This window comes from Haliotis rufescens, unplaced genomic scaffold, assembly GCF_023055435.1.
Source record: "Haliotis rufescens isolate VD_foot unplaced genomic scaffold, xgHalRufe1.0.p SCAF_12, whole genome shotgun sequence".
NCBI classification, from domain to species: Eukaryota; Metazoa; Mollusca; class Gastropoda; order Lepetellida; family Haliotidae; genus Haliotis; species Haliotis rufescens.
This window is the reverse complement of record NW_025963802.1, coordinates 30240371-30265094: the sequence shown is the minus strand read 5'-3', so window position 1 is coordinate 30265094 and position 24724 is coordinate 30240371. Positions and strand designations below refer to the sequence as shown.

Genomic DNA, 24724 nt, shown 5'->3' with positions numbered 1-24724 from the left:
CTGTTATAAGTAGAGGAGCATATTACAAACATCTAGCTACACTTTAAACTTACCAGGTATCTGAACTATGCGGTTAAGATCACACAGTAAGTAAATGAATGAGTCTGGTTTCCGCCGCTTTTAGCAGCATTCGCGTTATATCATGGCGTGTCAGCTTGATGTGGAAGGAAAGCCCGAAGTGATGCAGGCCTAAGTCGTTTGCCACCTTGACGAAACCCACGACCCCGGATGTGGTGCTGACAAACCCAGAAACATCATTTAGGCCCAGCGTCTCTGCACAACGGATTACGGCACCTCAGACGACATGGTCTCCCGTGCCCCCATTTAGAAAGTGAGTCGGTTTCACATCGTTTTTAAGCAACATTCGAACAATTTCACGCCAGGGACAAGTAAAAGCAATAAGCTGCACATATTGTACCATGAGTGAAATCAAACCTGGTTGTTAGTGTGATGAGCGAACACGTTAACCACTGTGCTGCTACACCCTACCTTTAACCATGAAGCGTGTAGCCGGATTAAAAACGACAGAACCGCCCGTAAAATATTCCCCTTTCTTTCCGAGGACGTTTACGGTTGACTCCAAACATGCCAATCAATATTTTTTTCTTTCAGCACGACTGTAAGTCAATATTAGGACACATATCGTATGAGAACAGTCCATGAATAATCTTTATCAAGAGCTGAAATCAAAGTAAACAAATCCCACTCTATCCGTGTCAATACAACAGCGAGCCCTGTGTTCAGGGTCAGACCTAGCGACTATGATGGAGCCAACAATCTGCCACCAGTATCTCAAGCCCGGGAGCTTTCATATTCACACAGCACAATGACGACGACATTTATGTTATTTCATTCGAGCAAAATTATTTTCCAAAGCTTTTCTCTATATTCAAATTGTCTTAAATTGACATTGACATCGAGAAAATATCAATACAAATGTCATGAAAATACTTCCCAGCATTTGATTGATGTCTCTCATACATACCATGCAACCCAAATGTCAGAAAATTCAAAAGTCAAAATGTCAACAGTTTCAGGAAGAGCTAACTTATCAGGGCTCCTTTCTATTAAACATTAAAATACAATTTAACAAAAGAAAATCCTAAAATATTTTCTTTCACAGATTCAATTTTATTTGACATGTGTAACGTATTCGAGGTCTACTTTACCGGCGGGCATTATTTCCTTCTATATTATCATACAGCGGCGTGTGCTGATTTTCACCAACATAAACAGTTTTTAAAAAGGGAGAACTCATGACATGTTGTAATCATACTGTGTTTTAGATTTGACACCCACTCATATGCCCCGAGGATAATACGTCTAGAAATATCGACGTAACATGTTTGTTAGTTGCAATCAGACAAACATAGAAGGTTATGGGTTTCAGTGTGCTGTGGAATGCAGTGAGACGTCGTTAGAACGGACCCGATTAATCCGAAAACATCCTTTCTGGTAATTACTGTTGGGAACGTCTCTATTCGTTAAAGGAACTAAATTCGTTAATCCGTATGAATTTACTTGGAGCTTACCGTCCGGTTTAACAGGGTCTCACTTTACTTAAGGACGGGGGAAAACGGTTTATCGTCACAAAGAAAATAAGAATTAAAGTCGGAAAGTGGTCTAAGTTTGATGTTATCCTAATGCGGGCAGACACTATATTACAGTAAACATTAGTGTTTGAGTGAGTGAGGGAGTTGGGTGTAACGCCGCTTTTAACAGTATTCCAGTTATATCACGGCGTGTCAGCTGAACGTGGGAGGAAAGCCCGAAGTGATGCAGGTCTCAGACATTTACCCACGAGCACGGGTGTGGTGCTCACAAACCTAGAAACATAATCGGAGCGAACCGGCATTCAAACCCACAATCATAGGTTTCGGGCGTGCCCAAGGGACGCAACTCTGCACAGCGAATCGCGGCGCCTTAGACGACTGGGCCACCCCTGCCCCCCAGTAAACATTATACACGATGAACCGTCGGTAGGAGTGAGTGAGTGCTTTACGTCACATCGGCAATATTTCAGCCACATCGTGACCGCCGGTAGGTGTGAGTGAGTGCTTTACGTCACATCGGCAATATTTCAGCCACATCGTGACCGTCAGTAGGAGTGAGTGAGTGCTTTACGTCACATCGGCAATATTTCAGCCACATCGTGACCGCCGGTAGGAGTGAGTGAGTGCTTTACGTCACATCGGCAGTATTTCAGCCACATCGTGACCGCCGGTAGGAGTGAGTGAGTGCTTTACGTCACATCGGCAGTATTTCAGCCACATCGTGACCGCCGGTAGGAGTGAGTGAGTGCTTTACGTCACATCGGCAGTATTTCAGCCACATCGTGACCGTCAGTAGGAGTGAGTGAGTGCTTTACGTCACATCGGCAGTATTTCAGCCACATCGTGACCGTCAGTAGGAGTGAGTGAGTGCTTTACGTCACATCGGCAGTATTTCAGCCACATCGTGACCGCCGGTAGGAGTGAGTGAGTGCATTACGTCACATCGGCAATATTTCAGCCACATCGTGACCGCCGGTAGGAATGTAAAACCAGCAAACGGACGTTGATTTAGAAAGTCGTGATGCAAATTAGCATGACATGAATAACAATAAACAAGGAACTATAAACCAAGTTTAAAACAGAAACATAACATTGATAGTATGGATATAATAAATGTTTAGAAACGAAATCAAAGAGAAAATTGATTTTGTGTCAACATTTTCTCGGAAGTCCTTTCTGAGGTATCAATCATGGGAAGGCTGTCAAATGGTTGTGGTATCGAATACTCACAATGTGATTATTCTATTCTCATTAAAACTTCTCCACACCTGGAGACAACACTATGTGTTTGTGTTCATGCCACTTACAGATCGTTAAAACGGGTAACTATACATCCATACCTCGTTATAAGACAAACGCTATTTCGCTGAATTAATCCAGCCATAAAAGTAAATGGAGTGATTTTTGCTGTTATGTTATTCTCATGAACCTGTTTTTTACAGCAATCTCCATGGGATTAAACGGCCGTGTAGAGAGAAGTTTAGCCCTATATATGGTATGCTGTATATCAGACCACCCACTGCCACAGCCGAGTTCGGGAGCGGTCATTTGTTGTAGGAATGTATGGGCCGGAGTCATAAGGGAGGGTCGCATAAGTTCAAATGTGGGTGACAAAATATATCAACTATTGTTTACCCTTTTATAGTTGAGGGAATGATTTCGATATTTTGGAAGTTGTAGGTAGCAAAGGGGGTCACCAACTATTAGTAACACAGGCCCCGGGGGACCGAGAGTTGCGCCACCCCCCGCCACCTCACCCCAGGGACCATATAATAGATTATATGGTCCCTGCTCACCCCAAACACCACACAATACCATATGGTACACACTAGCGGATCCAGAGGCGGGAGTGGTTACAATTCCTATCCCCCTACCCACTCCCCTAAATCCTCCGGCCGAGACCCAACCACCCAACACCCTCTTTTTTCATTACCCGGGACCTGCCTCTTGACACCGCACAGTGCCTTACACAACAACTAGCTAGGTCCCTTAAGTCTCTAGCATTGACGAAGCAGGAATGACGTATTGATTTCAACTGCATTTCTCCGTTCAAGTCCTTTTGTGCTCTGTATTGAAACACGAGACGTTTTATAAGTTTTCAATATCCCTACAATAGTTCAAAGAAATTCTGCTGGTGTGGTGAATTCACCTCTCACTACTGTTTCCTATTTATAAACAGTTAGGTCGATAACACCTCTCTTTATGAATACATGATCAATATGTCCCCTCTCATGCATACATGCGCCTCTCAAGCCTAGGTTCAACTCTCACAATCCACACAGAGAATGCACTAATGCATTTACAAAAATGCAATCAAATATTTTCAATGAAATCCATACTTCCAATTAAATCTAAATATTTGGTTAAGAAAATATCAAATTAAACGTGAATTAAAAGGGAAATTGTTCTGTTGCATTGCGAACGGGAATAATTTCCACTTTTAAAAAATCAATATTTCGTCACAGTGTAAACTCAATCAAGGTAAAAGCAACATGCCAACGAGAAATAGAGGATGTTTCTATATTTCTCTCACAATACGACCCCAAATATTTCGCCCCTGTCAACGAAAGCTCTAGAAAAACGGCAAAGCATTTCCCGCATAGCGATCACTTCGCTCGCCAAACGGTAGCCTAGCTACTTAACGATGCGGAACGACCGGACCAAAGGGAGATTATCCACTTCGACGAGAGCAACCCGGAAATGATAAGGGACCGAATATCAACAATGATTTGGAGTGAATATACGCGAATTTGATGGTATGGCAATGTATCAACATCGTCGTCAAACCGCAGCAGAGCTATAGAGGACTCCTATCTCCATTAGGTAAGTGTATAGGATAGAATTCAACCGTATTCCGATAATCACTTGGCGACGGATCATGCGTGCATATAATGCCTAATGGCACACAAGCAGCTGAAGCGAGTGCGAGGGGACCACACGTGGTTGCACCTAACAAAATGATAGCTGTTATTCAATGAAAGGGATATGGTATGACACCTTTCATTTGTAGCATTCGGCGCCAGTGTTTAAAACTGCGGCCCATGCTGTATAGGCAGTGTTAGGAGCGAGTAGAGCGGTACACGGCAATTACTGTGGCCAAGTCTCGTCCTTATCATAAGATCGGGACCCATGATTCATTGTTGTGAAGGCATTAAAGACACACTGTCGGATTTTTTAGAAAATGCGTACATACATTCAAATTGTATTTTATGTTATAATACGATTAAAATATCAATTGTCAGTGTAATATTTTAGATTAATATCACGATTGTATACACCTATATGTTAATATAACTTCCTATATTTCGACTGTAACGTGTTAAATTTGCGATTCTTGTTATATCGACTATTGTTATTCAATTAGTTCGTGATGTATAGCTAGCGCTGACAGGTATTTATATTTAATAATGAGACATTGAATGCACATTGACAGTTGAGTTTGTTGTTCATGTAGTATAATAATTGCTGCTACATTTGTATAGCGAGTGTTTATGTATATGATATCCGTGAGGACCCGGGGTAGAATAGGTCTTCAGCAACCCATGCTTGCCGTTAAAGGCGACTATGCTTGTCGTACATAAGAGGCGACTAACGGGATCGGGTGGCCAGTCTCGCTGACTTAGATGATGCATGTCATCGCATCCCAATTGCGTGGATCGATGCTCATGATGTCAATCACTGGAATGTATGGTCCAGACTCGGTTATTTACAGACCACCGTCATATAGCTGAAATATTACTAAGTGCGGCGTTAAACAACAAACAAACATGAATGTGGATATTTCAATGTTGAGTGTTTTTATATGTAAGTATAGCCATACGCAGTGTACACAGCGTGAAGAAAATCTGCTGATTTACGTCAGAAAAGGACCGCCGCATATAGATGGAATATTTGCTGAGTGCGGCGTTAAACAAAAAACAAACCAAACCAAAGCGTCAGAAAAGAGATGTAAAAATAGTTGTTGTTTTTTATAATTTCTATTATATAGCTCTGACATCTTTAAATAACGGCCCATTCGTTGAGATTATTTCGGAAATAACTCAACAGAAGTCAAGCATGTATTCAGGCAAACTAACAGAAGTCGTGCATGTATTGAGGCAACTATTTGGCAAGAATGCAGCTACTAATGCGTGCTCAATCACACAGTGTGTGTGTGCCACAACCCCGCACCTAGTATACCCTGGAGCTAGGGGATGAGCTGAAGTCATTTACTTCGTACTTATACATCAGATCATTGAATGTCACACGTTCCTGTCGATTCCTGGTGACTTTAATTCATTATTTAATTTCCTGCCTGGTGGCATTTATCGGAAACGGAATTTGGGACAATGTCCACAATAGGATGAAATGTAATTAATTTGGACATCACACTCATGGACGAGCTGCAGAGAACCTTAGCTTTCTAATATTGTACACTAGTGTTATAGTACATACGATAAATAATTGGCCGACCATTTAAGCCAGGGATTTTATCGGGAAATATTTCTTTTCCAGAACATGCTTGAAAATAATTTGTTTCAGAATGTGTTTTTTTTTAAAAACATATAGACACATAGCTTTAATTAAGAACATATAGAAGAAATATATTGTCTCCATACAAAATCCAAAGCCCCCCCCCCCCCCCCCCCCCTTTTTTTAGATCTAGAAAAGCGCTAGTATATAGTCAGAACATGGTGCTGTGTAAAAAGTATATTCAAAACTAATTGAGTGATAATTTAAGAGATGCTTTTCCGCTTAATAAAGCAAAAAGTAGGTTTCGTTGGACTGTAGTATCAGTTGTAACTGTTTTCGATCGGCAACCCATGCCTGCCGACGAATGAGGAATGTTTGGTTTCAAAATGTGACCTTGCTGATGGTTGCTGATGGTTGCTGATGGTATGAACCACTGGTTGATGACTTACATTCAGCGATGAAACAACGGAAATAGTGGTGACGACATGAACTCAGTCTCTAGCTCATTAGATATGATTTTGTTTCTTGTTTATCGCCGCACTCAGCAGTATTCCAACTATATGACGGCGGTCTGTAGGTAATCGAGTCTGGACCAGACAATCCAGTCATTGACATCATGAGCATCGATCCACGCAATAGAGATGCAATGACATGCATCAACCAAGTCTGACCACCCAATGGCGATAGTCGCATCTAACGACAAGCATAGTCGCCTTTTACGGCAGGAATGGCTTGCCGCAGACCTCTACCCCGGATTTTCACGGGTCCATCATATATGAGTTTGGGTTTGAAACGCCACGAGTTAATGTCTGTTCATAATAATCCTCAATTAATCTTCTTGGGGCGTCCGAGGGGCCGTATTTTACTGTGCAGAGTGCCTTCACTTAGTCATGCCAGGATCCTCTGATCTTGGATTCAAAATCCCAGATTCGCCCCGATTATGGCCCTTGATCTGTCAGCACCATAATTGGTAATGGGTCTCCCTAACAGTTGTAAACGCCTGGCCCTGTTTTCCCTTTCACATAATTTATCACCTTGCGCCAAGTTATATTACATTTTGTTATTTTCTCAGAAGCCACTTCAAATTCGATGTCGGTCATTGAACTGTCCGTCCGTTTATTTAAAATTATTTGAAATTTATCTAATGTTAGTAACACATGTCTTTCTCTGAAGGTGATCTACACGACCTCATTCCTGTGTGTTTAAGTGTCATAATTATTATTTATTATTAATTATCAGCGCTTCTCTTTAGCACCCTGTTGTGTTGGCAAATCTGGCAGCAACGGCATCCATATTGCTTTATACTGAATCACTTTCAGGGGGTATGACAATTGATCGAATACAATCGAGGCATTTTCATTTTTATTCAGTATATGGAAATACGGTGATTACAATTTCAGTAGTTGATAACAGTATAACGCTGGGCTTTCTACGTTAACATGCTGTTTATGCATTGCATTTGTTGTTTTACGCCGCACTTAACAATATGCCAGCTGTATGAGGGCGGCTTTAAATAATCATGTGTGAACCAGACAATCTAATGACTGATATTAAGAGCAGTGATCCACGCCGTCGGGGTAGGAAGGCACACAATCCACGATGTCACCGAGTCTGACCACCTGATTTGTCTGGTCCCCTCTTACGGCCAGCGTAGGTTACTGTAAACTTTGGGGGCGGTGGGGTAGCCTCGTGGTTAAAGTGTTGGGTCTTCATGCGGAAGACCTGGTTTATATTCCCCACACGAGTACAATGTGTGAAGCCTATTTCTACTGTCCACTGCCGTGGTATTGCTGGAATATTGCTAAAAGCGGCGTAAAACCACACTCACTCTGTACTGTGAACATTGGGGTTTTTTTATCAGTAGGGTGACTACAGCATTCTACCTACAAAACATAAGGGGACCATTGATTTAAATGTAACAATCGCTGGGGTGGACATTTGCAATACCGTGGGACCCGTGAAGATCCGGGGTAGAATAGATCTTCAGCAACCCATGCTTACCGTCATGCTCATGATAACCGCCGTCATATAGCTGGCATATTGCTGAGTGCGGCTTTAAACAACAAACAAACTGAAGAAACAAATAGAAATAAAAAATAAATTAAAGATACCCTCTGACAATATTTATTAAGCAACGCCAGTGAAAAATGTTCGTTCGCAAAAGTAATCAGGAGAAACACATAAAAAATGACCATAGTACATAATGAACGTGTACAATACACATTAAGATTCACAAAAGCTTGGAATTCAAATATGTAAAAGGTGTTATCCTTGTCAACGAAGAGAAACGTACTTACTTTCTACATTACAAATGCTTATTATGACGCTGGAAATGACATTCACCCAGTTTGAAGATGATGGTTCCAGGAAACAGGGTAAATTGACTTTCGTGACCTGTGACCCAAACAATTGTAACAGAATATTGATCTCAAGAATACAAGACAAAGATTTCGAATCGCATATTGTTTAATGTATGAAGATATTCTTCATGTCGGCACTATTTAATTCCAAAGGCATGCCTAAACAGCCCCATGAGTTTCCCGAACTTGAAAAAAGAAACATTTCGAAAATGTGATGGGTACCCCGTACTTTCCTTAATGAAGATGTTTCCACATTATTGGACATATTATTATGTCAAAATATTTTAGTGTTTGAGGAACGTCCAATATTTTATAGATTGCTGGGGAGATACCGGCAGTACCTCTGAATGTCGCTGGATATCTTAACACTCTGAAGGAATACCCACATATCTTCAAACAGAATTTTAATAAAATTAAATGGACATATAATGGAGTCATCCAACTGTACAACTTAGGACCTAACCATCATCTTGTACACAGATGTACCCAGACATATTAAATTTATTTAAAAAGTATAGTCTGTCTGTTTTAATAAAACTGAATGGACATATAATGGAGTGATCCAACTGTGCAACTTAGGACCTAACCATCATCTTGTACACAGATGTACCAAGACATATGACATTTCTTAAAAGAGTATAGTCAAGTCTAGAATGATATGGCAAGTCCAGATTGCCTCTGCTGAAATTAAGTTTTGTGCTGGACTCTATTTGGATTTTTATTTTTATTATGATTTTGGGGATATATATATTTTATTTTCCCGGATGGGACCCAACCCTAAAATGTACCAGAATTAGTACTTTACTAAGAAAGTGTTATCCCAAATATAACATTTGTTACATTTTACCACTTTCTAAGTGGCATTGTGTTTTCATATATTTTATTATAAGAACTTCATTTATGTGGCTAAATGTTAGTCTTAAAATAGTAGTGCAGTAATGTTTGTCACCCGCTCCCTGGAAGTTTCTCCTAGCCACGTTCAGATTCCCACGTGAACATTGTGTGATGTACATTATAGTTATCTCAGTTAGACATTTATTACCACAAATTGATATATGACATTTGGCTTTGATTTATTATCCAAGGCTGCTGTTTTCTATTTGCTTCCTTTGACCACGAAATGCCTTATGCCTCAAGTCGACAGGATAATCCATAAGGCCACCACGTCAGCTGATTTGTTTTAGAAACCTTTCTTGTTCAAAGCTCCAGAGTATTTGCGTTAAATATACAGAGACGTTCACCATTACCCAATTAATGTTGAGTTACTTGACACATTGCGTAATTACCCATTGCAGGTATTCAGTGCATGAACGCTACTGCAGTGAATAATGCACATCTCGTTTATTGTAACTTAGATATGCACCGTACATCGCTTTTGTGCCACACTGGCGGAACATGAACAGATGCACATTAGAAATCACATGCAGCTGAAAAGCATTTATTTTTATAACAAGAATTATTTCCCACTCAGTGGTTTAAAATTCCATCAAAGACAGGATCCAATCATGGGATAATGAATACTACTCAAAAGAAGATAAAGGCCACTCGACTAGTTCATGGCAAGGCCGATTGACCATTCTATGAAAGAATCGGGTGTTCCTTAATTTCTTTTGAGAAGTATATTTTGAGTACCTAAAGAAAGTTCGAGTAATTGCCAAACTTAAAGGCTCAAAAATATATTAAGCGTTGTATTAGTTATGTCTCTTTCTCTATTTACAGGCAATAATGTGATATGAGTTCACACAATGTTGTTTTCATCAAACCATGGAATCAACATTGTGTTGAGCGAGAACAACTCTGTAGCATCATGGCTCCTGAAGCAACACCAGGGACTGTGCATTACCAACAAACCCATGCTGAAGGAAGATATTGTAAATCTAACTGTACAAGGAAGTGGCCACCTTGCTATCGGCCTCCTGCAAACTCTGCCACATGATCTGATCAGTACTGGCGATGGTGGCTCGCTGCAAGAAGGCGTCCACTGGCATCGTTTCCGGTTCAAGAAGGACCACCTAGTTATCTCCCTTCAACGCGCCAGTGCCCAGACGGTGACCGTGCACCAAGGGAAGGAACTCGTGGATACAGTTGAGCATCGCCATCTGAGCAAAGGGGCTGGGCTATGGGTATGCCTGGATGTTCAATCAGGCGATATGAAAATCAAGATAGATTCTGGTAAGCATTCGTTTATTATTTTATTTATCTATTTTATTATTTATCATGTTTTTTATACATATTTGGACACGAGTATGTACATATGAACACACGCTTTGCAGACTTGCGCCCATTAAGCGTGCATGAACCTATCATAGTGGGTTCGAATCCAAGAAACGCTCGAAATATGTTTCATGGTTTGTCAGCACCAAAGTGGTAATGGTCTAAGACCTATTTACTTTGGACTTTTCCTCCCACATCAAACTTGCCCGCCTTAATATGACTGAAATACTGGAAGTTCAAAGCGGCGTTAAAACAAACCAATTCACACTGCAGGTACACACGTATTGTTATTTAGACTGGTACATTTGCGATTCTATAAGAAGGGTACCAATGTGTAGTGTGTGGCATGCAGCATCTCATATCGGCGACATAGACGTATCTCCACAGATCATGCTGACACGCCGTGACATAACTTAAATATTGCTTACTCACGGTAGTACCTAATATGTATATTTAGTGAGTGGGTTAAAATGTCACGTCACATCGACAATATTCCATCCTCTATATCTCCAGTATCGCGTTTCGTTAAACCTAAACTAACCCCTTGACTCATTCACGTGGTTGCGATCTCAAATTTACCCGCCCTTGATTTTTATTAACATTTTACCGACCAATAATACGCCGAAATGAGGGGGAAATTGTAAGGGTGGTAACTCCTATGGCCTAGAAAGCAAAAACACCGCCAGATTTAATGGACCCTTTAAGACGCCCTTTTTAACAAAAACATTGATGGGGGCTTTTTTTGCGTTTCAGTCAGTTTTTCAATGTCAGAATTTGTCGCAGACTCGTAGCGTAATCAATGGGCCTGACCGTAATGTGGTTGATGTCGCCAAACCTACATTGAGGCTGGTTTGTAACTCGCTTTCCGATTGGTCCGTTGGCTAATGCATTTCAAGGGCATGTCACTCGAGATCGCGAGATTCACGGGAATGGATCCAGCGGAAAGTGTAGGTTTACCGAAATGCGAGTCCTAGAGAATATAGAGGATGGCCACATCGTGACGTGTATATTTATTAAGACTTGAGATGTTTGATACTTCAGACGGGGTACTACAAGTGCTTGATATAAAAATAATGTCAAGCTGCCATCAGGACCCACAGACCCCAGCGGCAGACCCTGACTAAACTCTTCAGGCCCTTATTTAGAAGAACTGTAGCTTATTGTGACAAATAAATTGACACGCAAATGCATTGCAGGCCATAAGGGCCTATATAAATTTGAAACTTCGGGTTCATTTCGAGCTCTGTCTTTCACGGTCCTGCTTATTTCGAACGCTGGGTACCACCCGTCCACGACTTGCATCACTTTCCTCCCACATTGGGCTTACTCGCTCTGATACAACTAAAATAATTATCAACGCGGCGTTAAACGCAACTCTGTCACTCAATTTTCTTCAACCATTAGATGACACAGATGTTATATTGGTTCCTTGCAATGATGCATATCCTAATAGGCGACTAAATTATTAGAACTCGGTTTAGTTAATTGTGTGTCATGGTACACCGACAGCTTGGGACTTTGCTCCTGTTATCAACCACTTGTTTGTCTCGCCGGGATTCGGGTATTTACAGGCCGCCGTGCTATAACTGGAATATGATTAGCGCAAACTACCAATATTCGTGAAGACGTTTTACCTGCAGCTTGTTTCATGTTTAATATGTATGATGACACTCACCGTAATAGCCTTACATTGTTGAGAGAAATTATTACAGGAATGATTTAGTCTGATACGTTTTTAGTTTGTGATCAGTCACTTTCGAACGGTTCTTAGACAAGTTTACTATTTCTTTTTTTCAGAAACTAGCCAGAACCAAGGTTGTGGCTTCTTAATGAATGCTCCACGTACTATTGCCTTCAGCGAGACCTCGGGACCAAACATTGTAATCTCTAACGGCGCGACATGCGCAGGTCTCGTCAAGCCTTACGGTGGCGCCCTCTGTGTAATAGATCATCCGCTCAAGAAGGGGGAGGCAATCCACTTCAGCATTGCTCAAATGAATTTCACCTCGGTCGCCTATGTGAAAGTGTTTCTGACAAATATAATACCGGTTCTGTTGACATTGAACAGCAGTGTGGACACCACGGGCCGGCTCTTCCCGCTGTTCAGTATTGACGTCGATGCCGACCTCGACGTAAAGCTGCAGATCAAGGGCGACGGACGCGTGACCTACAGGGTCATGACTGTTAAGAAGAGTGCCACTGTACACGGCCTTGACCTGGCAAGGCCAGTATTTGTCTGTATTCAGCTATATCAGGTCAAGGTCAAGTTGACGCCACCGCCAGACACTAACAACATGGTCACGGATTATGGTGAGTAATAGAAAAGAAATGTCACCCGAAATTGTTTTGACTCACTTGACTTTAACACGTTGCCCTGACACAGATGGAATATTGATGAAAGGGGCTTTGAACAACATTTTCTCTATCTTGATTGATTCATGTTTTGATACAATTATGGTGCTGACACAGCATTAAATCACTACAATTTTGTTTGTTGAATCAAAACTTGCCTCTTGAATCTTGCTCGAAAACTTTACATGTTGTACTCTCAAGACATGTATCGTGAGTGCATGATTGATAGTTTTTCAGTTACTATGTCATGTGACGACACATTGTCAAGTGTGTCAAAAGTAAAATTGTAATTTATTAATACAATTAAAAAATACATACTACACAACCCCTATATTTTGTTTGTAAACTGTTGTTAAAGTTGCTCTGAATATTGTTTTGTTAATTTGAAAATGATGAGTCATTCACCAATCAAAACCTACATGTACAGGTTTTGTGCCATCGACACCATTGGCTCTGCGACCAAGTAAGTGCATGCTACCACTGCATTAGATAAAGCTCGTATATAACTCTGTGGGGCCGATGATTTGATAGGCTGGTGGTGGTGGTGGTGGGGGGGGGGGTCGGATGTCGGGGTTTCAATTACAGACCGCCGTCATATAGCTGGAATATTGCTGAGTGCGGCGTTAAACAACAAACAAGCAAACAAGCATATCTGATGAAATTGTCGGCCCCAATATGTACGAACATATACGCTCTGTGAAAATATGCATCCATAAACTTTAGAATGTGCCCCATAAGGATATTATATACGATAGGTTAACATATTTTAAGGTGAATTTTATTTGACTCTCGATATGGAGACATTACTCGCTTTTCGGGGACGGACGCTTCTATGTCCCGTCAGAGGGTGGGTTTGTAGGTGCTTGCTCGCTATTTGCAATGTGTTCGAACGCTATTCTTATTGGGCTAACAGGCTCATTTTTCGCAATGTGTTCATACACTATTCTAGTGTACCGGAGAGCTATGTAGGTCCCCAGCAACCTTTGCTGAACGATTCGTCTGAATGGATCGGGTGGTCAGGCTCGGTGAATTGGTTGGCGGCATGTCATCGTATCCCATTTGCGTGAATCGATGCTCATGATGTCAATCACTGGTTTGTCTGCTCCAATATTGAATATTGCAGATTGCGGCGTTAAACACCAAACAAACTATTCTCGTTTTAATGTACGATACTTATTGCGTGACTACGATGTTATCATTGTGTTACTACGCTCTTCTCATTGTGTTAATACACTGTTGTCGCTGTGTTATCTTTTTATACTTTCCTATTCAGACAGACAATTCGTAAACGCTTATCCCTTAGAACCAATGAAGTGTGAGGCAGCGCAAATAACTTAGAGATGCGAATTGAATAGTTGAAATACTGTTAGTTACATCCTAGCTTATCCAGTGCATTATATGTCCATTTTATTAAATATTATGAGAAATACCCTGAATCCATTCTCCAAATTCTCGTTTCGGAAATGGCATCATCCATCTTTATTGCCCCGTTCCACAAAGCGATCATAGCGCTAAGACGGTCGTAACTCCCACCCTTTAACATAAAATAATAATAATGTTTTATTAAAATGTCACGTTTTCTACGCTAAATACCACAGAAAGTACGCATATGGTGTGCAACACCCGGACAAACAGGCCTATGAGACACCAATTCCATAAACATAGTCATGGTTAAAATATATGCCAAGTGATTTCACTAATACAAGCATAAATTTACGACAGTCATAGAGCTGCGATTGCTTTGTGAAACTGGGCCATGTATTCTCTCGCAAATGAGAGTAACTTATTGAATGGCTATGTTAAATTTAGTTTCGCGTCGTTGGTAAACGAATGTAGGGTGGCGAATAGGCGCAGGGTATTTATCATGATAGTATCGAGATATGATACACTTGTGGTTGAATTGTGTTCGTAGCGGCGATACTCCTCACTCACTCAACCTCTATTCATAGAAGTCACGTAAACTCTACTCTCATTCTGACCATAACATGTTATAAATAAATAATTGATTAATTGATGTTACGAATAATTAACTGATTAATTGGTGTTGTATAATAATGTGTAAATAATGAATTTTAACACATACTTTGCATAGTTATTAGATTTGTTGAACTTAATTTAGCGTTCTTGGGATATGGGTACAGAGTTGTGGTTAAAGTGTATATGTGGTCTCCGGTGCTAAGGCAGATTGTCTATTAGCTGCATGCATGCATACATCATTCCACGCACGTTGCCTCTCAGCATTAGCCGAATTTTGTATACATCTTTCTGCATACCTATCTATGACTAACATATTTTTAGACCCGTGAAGATCCGGGATAGAATAGGTCTTAATCAACCCATTCTTGCCGTAAAAGGCGACTATGCTTGTCGTAAAAGGCGACTAACGGGATCGGGTGGTCAGACTCGCTGACTTGGTTGATGAATGTCATTGTATCCCAATTGCGTGGATCGATGGTCATGATGTCAGTCACTGGATTCAGACTCGATTATTTACAGACCGCCGTCATACAGACCAACCAACCAACCACTAACATATTTTCATGGCAAGATCTACACAGTCGCTTCCTGCATCCCATCTTGCCTTCCTGTGCGTCATGTTATTTTGCAGGATGTTTTAACAGCAATGATATTTCACATTATTTTGTGCCTTTAAACACTGAATTCTACTTGTCATGTTATTTTGCAGGATGTTTTAACAGCAATGATATTTGACATTATTTTTGTGCCTTTTAAACATTAAATTCTACTTCGCTATGAAACATCGAGTTCATGAAACAAGAAATTCGAGTCTCCGGTTTCTGTGTAAAAATAACTATTGTTTGTATTTCCTGCAGTCCCGAATTTTAAGGTTAAATTTCGCTTAGAAAAAGTCACCTATGCTGGTCGTAACAGGCGACCAAATGGATCGGTGGTCTGACTCGATGACTTGGTTGATTGCGTCTTCACAATATCATTGTTAACAATATACATCACTGGATTACCTGGTCCAGACTCGATTATGTACAGGCCGCCGTCATATACATGTAGCTGGATATAGCTGAGTGCGGCGTTATACAACAAACAAACAAACGTCCCATTAACGTTCGACATGCACTCCCTCAGGTTTTCTCCTACACAGCGGCGTTAAACTGAACTCACTGTTACGATAACAATGTAATAATAATAATTACAAAACCGATTAAAAGCAACACTGTCCTTACTTGATGGCTAAATTTAAGCCCTGCTCACTCCAATTGTACCTGATGAACTAATTGTGACTTGGCGCTATTAATAAGAAATGCGATGGAAGGACGGGCCCTTTGGGGAAAAAATGATTTTCAATAAGAATGATATTAAAATCCATAAATATCCTGGTAGCGCAGTGGCGTAGACACAGACGTCACCATTTCCAAGATAATCTCAGTTCTTTGCATTGATATTGTTCTTTTCAGGAAACCCAGTCATGTGTCATATTCTTCTCGCGGCGTGAAATTCATGCCTAGGCGATTTGAAACCCGGAAATTATAAACGTCGCGGGCTTGATTTAGCTTGGCGGTTATGAGTTATTGTCTATGAACGAGACATCTGATTCAGCTCATTTACATAGAGCACACGAGGTCGTAAAAACCTTCTAAAATATTGTACAGTATTTCAATAATACTACGGCTCTTCCTGCTTTGGTGGTGTAGTGGTAGAGCGTCTGCCCTGAGAGCGGAAGGTCGGGGCCCAGGCCGCGTAATACCAAACAACTTTAAATGATAGGACTTGTTGTTACCCTGCCTGGTGCTCGGCATTAAGGGGCTAAAACAAGGACTGGTCGGCTCGGAGACAGTAGGTTGTGTCTGAGTGGGGTTTTCATGTTAAACTGCGGCATGGTATCTCAGTGGGCCAGCACTATAACATCAAGAGCAGTATAAGAATATACCTCGAGAATTACAACAGGGAATCAACTATAGTCGCACACAGTGTCTGGACTCAAACTCGGACCTTCACCTTCCCACTTCCTTTAATATATAGATCTGAACTGTTCTTCAGTAAGACGACCGCCTCCTCCGTGGTGTGGTGAAGAGAGCGTTTGCCCGAATATCGGGTATCAATGTCAAACGGCGGCACTATAAAACAAGTACAAGCAGCCAAGCACACACGCACGCACGCACCTACCCACCCATGCACGTGCGCACGCACGCACACGCCTGTGCATGCACATCGTTGTGAGACTGAGGTTTTAAACGCGACGATATATTCAATTTCTCCTCATCTCTGATGTCGGGGCTTTCCTCCCACTTTAAGCTGACACGCCGTGATATAAATGGAATACTGTTAAAATCGGCGTTACAACAAACTCACTCACTCATCTCACATGTAATGTTATGTTTAAGACAAAGAACGGGTGCTTGTTGGTTAAATGTTTAAGGTCTGTCCGCGAACAGTTCTCTTCCAGGGCTGGTTGTATTTAATGTAAGTTCAAACCAATTGTTTCGATTGTCCACAAAAAATGTACTCGTTGGTAATTCCGGGGCAGAATAGGCTGATGGTGACTGTGTAATCCTACCTGGACGGAATGGGTCATCATCACTCATGCTATCGACCACTTGTTTGCCCAGCAGACATTCGATTATGAAGAGGTCGCCGTGATATGGCTGAAATATTGCTGACTACGCAGTTTTGTTTGTTTGTTGTTTAACGCCGCACTCAGCAATATTCCAGCTACATGACGGCAGTCTGTAAGTAATCGAGTCTGGACCAGACAATCCAGTGATTGACATCATAAGCATCGATCCACGCAATTGAGATACGATGACATGCATCAACCAAGTCAGCGAGCCTGACCACCCGATCCTGTTAGTCGCCTCTTACCACAAACATAGTCGCCTTTTACGACAAGCATGGGTTGCTGCTGCCCAATTCTACCCCGGATCCTCACGCGTGACTGCGCAGTAAAACAACAATACACACTCATGCATGATGTTTTCTTAACGAAATTATTATTATTATTTCAATTTCAGGCAACTAAATTCCATATTCGTAAAAGAATTGCCAATATTGTGAACATTTTTTTTCATGTTTATCATTAATATATACCCCTGAAAATAGCATGTTGAATTTTGTAAATACCTTTGTCCGAGACTGGCCAAAGCGCGGAGAGCTTTTGAACAAATTAGATTCAAGAATTAAAATGGGAAGTGTTGTTTTCTCTTCAGTTATGATGACCCTTTTTCTGTTGTGGTACTGTACCGATGCCCACCTCGGGGGTACGGTTGGCCCAGTCGAGAAGGCGAAGCAATTCGCTGTGCAGAGTTGCGTCCCGTAGTTTTACTAGAAACACATGATCGTAGTTCTAACCACGCTTAGTCGTGATTATGTTTCTTGGTTTGTCAGCATCAAACTTGTGGGTTTCACTGGTGGCTTCCACCACAGTATAAATTGATTAAGATTATTACCGCTTCGGGCTTTCCTCCCAAGCTAACACGTCGTGATATAATTGGAATAACGTTCATATTCGTGAAGATCCGGGGTAGAATAGGTCTTCAGCAACCCATGCTTGCCGTAAAAGGCGACCATTCTTGTCGTAAGAGGCGACTAACGTGATCGGGTGGACAGACTCGCTTACTTTGTTGATGCATGTCATCGATCCCAATTGCGTGGATCGATGCTCATGTTATTAATCACTGGATTGTCTGGTTTACAGACCGCCGTCATATAGCTGGAATATTGCGGAGTGCGGTGTTAATGCATGATGTTTATCACTTTGGTGAAACCCACGAACAAGGGTATAGTCCTGACAAACCTTGAATCTGAACTAACTAGGATTTGAACCCAGTCAACTATGCAAAGCTGATTACGGCGCCACATACGACTGAGCCACCCGTGCCCCCCTGAAATGAACGCCTGACTTGTATGTTCGACGCGGTCTGAAACGACGCTTGTATTTCAATGTCTTTTTAAAAAATAAAATGTTTATCGGTTTCAGTTCACTCTTCTCCGCCTTCAATCGGAAGACCCCCTCGAGACACGCTTGTCAAGAAGCCATGAAGACGTCATATGTGTTATCTATGGTATTTGTGTGTTGCATGAACGCTGATTTGTGTATTTGGAATATCTATGATCAGTTACAAACAAGCACGATCTGTGTACAATCATAAAGGAGGTTCGTGAAACAGCTATCTCCCTTAGTAGAATGGCGGAGCTTGACAAATATTCTGTGAAAATCGAAGTCTCATTTCGGGACGTCACTTGTCATGTAATAATCTTGGAGGTGTATTATGTTATATTTTCGTCATATTTTAATCTCTTTCCTCTTGTCAAATTTTTATCTATTACTCTTTTTGAATAAACTATGTACATGTATTTAGTGTTTTCATGTCCCCTGGTCCTGATGGATATCAGTTTGTGTTTCACGATGCAAACCTAATATTGTTAAACCTTTTGATGAGACAAAAGAGTACCTTGATTTCATTATTTTGTTGCTTCAAATAATATTTACCAGGATACAAGACGTACAAATTTGGAATAAATTCAAACTACATAATTATCATGAAACACAATCATAATCGAATACGAATGAAATCCTATTTTATAAAACGGGTTGCTTTGAAACGTGTTTGAGGCGACAAGAAACTGGTTAGTTTGTCAGAATCGTCGCCTCTTTCCATCGAAAAGAACTGCATTAGGGAAGAAAATTATATGGATGTCTACTTCTTTATTATGAGGAACACAAGGTTTCGGAGTATATCCTTAGTCCTTCATCAGTTTAATAATTCTCTTCCTTATGTGTATCACTTCTAAATGCCTTCCAAAGGCTTGAACTGAATTTAGGATGTTATTATCTCCATCCACGAAGTTCGGGGTGGATACAGGTTAGGATTCCGCCCGTCCTACTTCAATGGGGACAGGCTTCTTAGGGAACCGTTAGGGATGGTGTGCGGCGTCAAACAACAAACCAACCAACCAACCATCGAATAACCATTTCTTGTTTCATTTTTATCCACGATCAAACATGGTTGTATACTTTCTTTTGCCTGGCAGTATATATTTTCTTACTCTGACAATTTCTGAACAGTATTTCTTGCTCGGGGTTCGTGACTAAAATCGACATGTTAGGGGTTCCTAAGGGAAACATATTTGCACCAGTAACATGGATAGTGTTGAGCTACAGAAACCAAAGAAAATGGTCTCTAAATTATTCAGTTTGCACGTCATTGGGACATTAGCACTGACGACACACAGGCTAGGTGATGCGAAATGAGGTTTAACGTCTCGGTAAAGAGAGAAAGTTCATTAGTCACAGGCAATTTTTACAATTCTAATTTTATCCTCGAATTTTATCATTTTTGGACATATTAAATATCTTCTTGCTTAAGACTCAACAGTTTAGAATGAGAGTGTTTTTAACTCCAACCGCGCAGTTAACATCAACATATAAAGACGGACACGGACACCAGTGTTTTAAAATTTGTGCCACAAACAATGTCATTATATAGTACCACGTGTCTTTGTAAGGTAGACAAATAAACAAGAGTAGACAGTATGTTTTTATTTTTCTGTTTTGTTTTAAACAGAATTGTAACACCTTTAACACTTCTTTTTAACACCTCTGATGTGTATCATTTATTCTGGTACATTTACCATTCTTTAACCGGATACTTTTTTTTTCTTTTTTTTTAGGAAAACACCTTGAGAAAATGTAATTTTTGTGGCAGGCAATCTTATTTTCAAAGGTCTGAAGCATTTCTTTTTACGAATTTTCAGGAACAATTTGGTTTTTTCTCTCGATAAATTTCAGACAGGTCCCTTTTTGTTTATTAACGATGCACTCACAATAGTCCAGCTTTATGACGGCGGTGTGTAAATAATCGACTGTGGACCAGGCAATCAAGTGATTCACATCTACGAAAACGCAGCGAAAAGGCGCACGGTTGCTCTGAACTGTTCCTCAGTTACATCACTGAGTGCCGGCTGATTGTAGGAGTGAACGAGTAAGAGAGTTGGTTAAACGCCACTTTGAACAATATTCCAGTTATAAGCCGTGGGACAAAAGTATACCGAGTTTGTTTTTTATGTAACTGAAAACAGAAAGAACTGTTGTTGAAACTATTTAACCACCACTCATTTCTGCAACAGTTTGTAAAATCTGTTGCTGCGTAATTTTGTGTAAATATACAATGGTTCAATGAAGTCTGGGGTAAGAAATCAATTTTAAACAACATGACCCCTACCACGTTTCAAATGTTTTAAATTTGTGCCGAAAATTTGTTTTTTTATTGATTTTCAAAGATAAGATGCCAGTTGTGTATTATGAAAAAGAAAAACCTTAGTTATTTAGTATTTTTAACGAATTTCTAAATCAAGTTATATTTTTAAAAATAAAACCAGATCTGATTGGTCGCTACTTGGGTGAAATAATGCCGATGCGACGTTACAGTTAAACTCGCTAACTAGTATTCTTTGAGTGCTGACTAAGCGCCAGATATAACATCGGTAACTTGAGATTTGCAGACCATTGCAGACCATTGTGACATCATCGGTTACCACGACACCACAATCATATGACATCACTAATCTCCCTGGTGCGGATGCTGGTGAGCTCTTTTCACACCAAGACACTGGTTATTAACGGTTACTGATGACACATTTGGAAGGATGATATTGGATAAGGAGAATCTCACTCTCGTGTCTTTTAATATCAAACATGTCAACTCGTGTTGATATATTTAATATCTATAATGACACTTTGCCGAGATTCTCTATATATTTTGTATCATGCTCTTCCAATACAACACTTGTGCCTCCCCGGGCCCAGTCGATCGAACAGATTAGGCCGGGCATTGTGTATGATAATGGCAATTGTATTGGCTGTTTTGGTTGTAATTGACCCAAATGTTGAGACAAGACGGATTACTCGGATGAATCAAATGACCAGTATCGATTTTTCGTTTACTAATGTCCACTCATATACATAATTATACTTGCACTTATACAGCACGGGGTTTGATGGTTCTGGTTTATGCGTAACATAACACGGTAGCCGTTATCTTTGCTTATGAATGTGAAGTGTCCAGTATTAATGAAAGGGCTATTTGTGACTGTGGTTTCATATACCTCATAGCCAAGCTTGCTTTCTTTCTTTCTTGTTTAACGCCGCACTCAGCAATATTCCAGCTATATGACGGCGGTCTGTAAATGATCGAGTCTGGACCAGGCAATCCAGTGATTGACATAATGAATATCGATCCACGCAATTGGGACACGATGACATGCGTCAACCAAGTCGGCGAGCCTGACCATCCGATCCCGTTAGTCGCCTCTTACGACAAGCATAGTCGCCTTTTACGGCAATCATGGGTTGCCAAAGACCTATTCTACCCCGGATCTTCATGGGTCTCATAGCAAAGCATTGACGAATGATCCCAATATTGTTCATTTGTTAAATTTAACAATTTTTGTTTGTGTTAACCGTCAGGATGGGTCATTTGTTCGACCCCTTCCAGAGAAATGCCTGGAAACGCGACCTACGTATTTTTTGTCTTCTCGGTCCCTCACGAATATAATAGTATGCAAACATTTAAGGACTGTTTATAATATTTTGATATAAAAGACACATATGTAGTTGCAGATTACATAATTATATAAAATATTCATTGTGCCTTTTAAAAATGCAAAATAGCACGCTATCTGCTTGTTATTGCAAATTTTGAACTGACGTGGTTATACCAGGCATTGGGCCGCGATATATAATCAGTGTTGCTATGATGTTAATTACGTTCCTCGTCCATAGGCGCGTCTCTTTAAAACCCGCACATTGGAACTTTTTCATTTTTTTCAAAATATGTTTTTTTTTCTGCATGATTCATTCTGTATTTCCTTCATTTGTTTACAAACACTACATCTCACAAGTCAGCTCAGCTCAGCTCAGTGCGTCAGTGCAGCTCAGTGTGTCAGTGCAGCTCAGTGCGTCAGCTCAGCTCAGTGCAGCTCAGTGCGTCAGTGCAGCTCAGTGCGTCAGTGCAGCTCAACGCGTCAGCTCGGCTCAGTGCGCCAGTTCATCTCAGTGCGCCTGTTCCCTCCAGTGTGTGTAGGTGTGTGTTTTTCCCCCTGCGTTCCTGGTGTTGGTGAAGAAGACCAAAGGACACACTGTCCCGACTTTGGACACGGTACCGACAACATGGCACCACTACAGATCACATCAAGGAGACCGTGCATCACCATAACATCACCACATCACCAGAATCGCTACATCCGGGTCCTCCACCTTCAACACAAGACACTCACTGCAACGTAAACTGCAACACATATTCTCGGTTTACGTGCCACATCTGCACACACAGTCCGTATCCGTTACGAGCTGCCTGACTCCGAGCAAGAAGGCTCTCCTCTGATGTTATTTTACCACAACGTCATCGACTTCAGCGGGTGCAGTTGAGTCGATTACATCATCAGTTAACACTTTAGAGTCTGTGTGCATGAACACACATGAACATACATCGGAAATTTAAACTGAAACAGAGACATACTTCCCGCTCATCACACCTAAACAAGTAAACCGACATATCCGGTGATCTAACGTTTTGTGATAGTTTCGGATTAGGCCACCACCAACTGATAACTTCTTTGGTGGAATAACCGTACCGCTTTGGGCTCGTTGCTGAGGAGGTTAATGTTTTAGAATTCCCTGATTGGATAATAATCAAAATCATATGCGTTCAGGTGAGATACCCTCTGGGAACATTGCCCGCTAGGACGTTTAATCTCATTTTTTATTTCAGAATATATAAGAAATACTGTCCAAAGCGGCGTTGACTCTCTCTCACTCACTCACTCACTCACTCACTCACTCACTCACTCACTCACTTACTGATAGATCTATATACGTCTTTGGATTAACAGAGTGGTGTGTGTGAGTTTTTGCTTAACGCCGCTCTGAACAGTATTCCAGCTATATTAGCTTTATGTGGGAGGAAAGCCCGAAGTGATGCGGGACTTACCGCTTTGGTGAAACCCACGAACGCGGCTATTTGTGCTGACATACCTTGAACCATACATACACGGGGCGAACCGGGATTTTGACCCACGCATTGGCGTGCTCAAGGGACGCAACTCTGCACATGGAATTGTGGCGAATTAAGCGACTGGTCCATCCGTGCCCCGGGCTAACGGAGGAGATGCGACGAATGTTTCAATGCAGCTGCCAACATGAGTGATATTGATTACAGGACACCGTGAATATAGAAGGTGATTGTCGTGTTTTGTTGCGATGATGACTCGAGGCATCTGAATTAGTTTAATTACAACCACCTGCAATCCGCGCTCACTTCCGGGACGTCCGTCTCAATTTGCTTTAGGCATTTTACGTCCTAATCATCGTACTGATTCGTCAGCGTTTAAGAAGATGTGCTGAAACGACTATACATGTTGTCGACTGGGCAACTACGGTTTGTAAGAGGTGAGGTAAAATGGGGTTTAAAGCCGCGTTCAAGGTTTTTAGAGGCTTATATAACAACGTTTATTCAAGTGTGCACACGTCTAAGTTAAGGTATGGAAGTTACGATCACCTTAGCGTTAGAATTGCTTTGTACAACGGCACCCAGACCACGGAGGCGGTCACGATTTGTGAGACTATGGTTTGCTTTTTGTATTAACTCTCGATTCCATACTGATACCAAGTCGTGATGGACCCCGAGTACGACATGTATAGTTACGACTAACTAATTGTAAATCGTGTTACTATAGTGTGTGACATTGCTGAGTGCAGGTCATCGCATTCTGACGGCATAGATCGTTGCTCATGCCGTCAACCACACGTTTGACTTGCTCAAT

At 41.1% G+C, this 24724-nt stretch overlaps 1 protein-coding gene across 2 annotated transcripts; it reads left to right on the top strand.

The window, feature by feature from the left end:
* Window positions 1-4208: 4208 nt before the first annotated feature.
* Window positions 4209-19258, top strand: LOC124117011. Of its 2 annotated transcripts, XM_046478680.2 has the most exons (5): window positions 4209-4376; window positions 10085-10537; window positions 12377-12889; window positions 13359-13394; window positions 18882-19258. In XM_046478680.2, exons 2-5 carry the CDS (start codon window positions 10111-10113, stop codon window positions 18941-18943), a joined length of 1038 nt encoding a protein of 345 aa, XP_046334636.1. In that variant the 5' UTR covers window positions 4209-4376; window positions 10085-10110; the 3' UTR covers window positions 18944-19258. The 2 variants fall into 2 exon arrangements, with proteins under 2 accessions (XP_046334636.1, XP_046334643.1); XM_046478687.2 differs by lacking the exon at window positions 13359-13394.
* Window positions 19259-24724: the final 5466 nt, after the last annotated feature.

Excerpts from the sequence above, each read along its gene's own strand:
- LOC124117011 (XM_046478680.2), top strand. The coding sequence starts at position 10,111 with ATGTTGTTTTCATCAAACCATGGAATCAACATTGTGTTGAGCGAGAAC. Across the intron at positions 10,538-12,376 it reads GAAAATCAAGATAGATTCTG|AAACTAGCCAGAACCAAGGT; the intron begins GTAAGCATTCGT and ends TCTTTTTTTCAG. Across the intron at positions 12,890-13,358 it reads CAACATGGTCACGGATTATG|GTTTTGTGCCATCGACACCA; the intron begins GTGAGTAATAGA and ends CTACATGTACAG.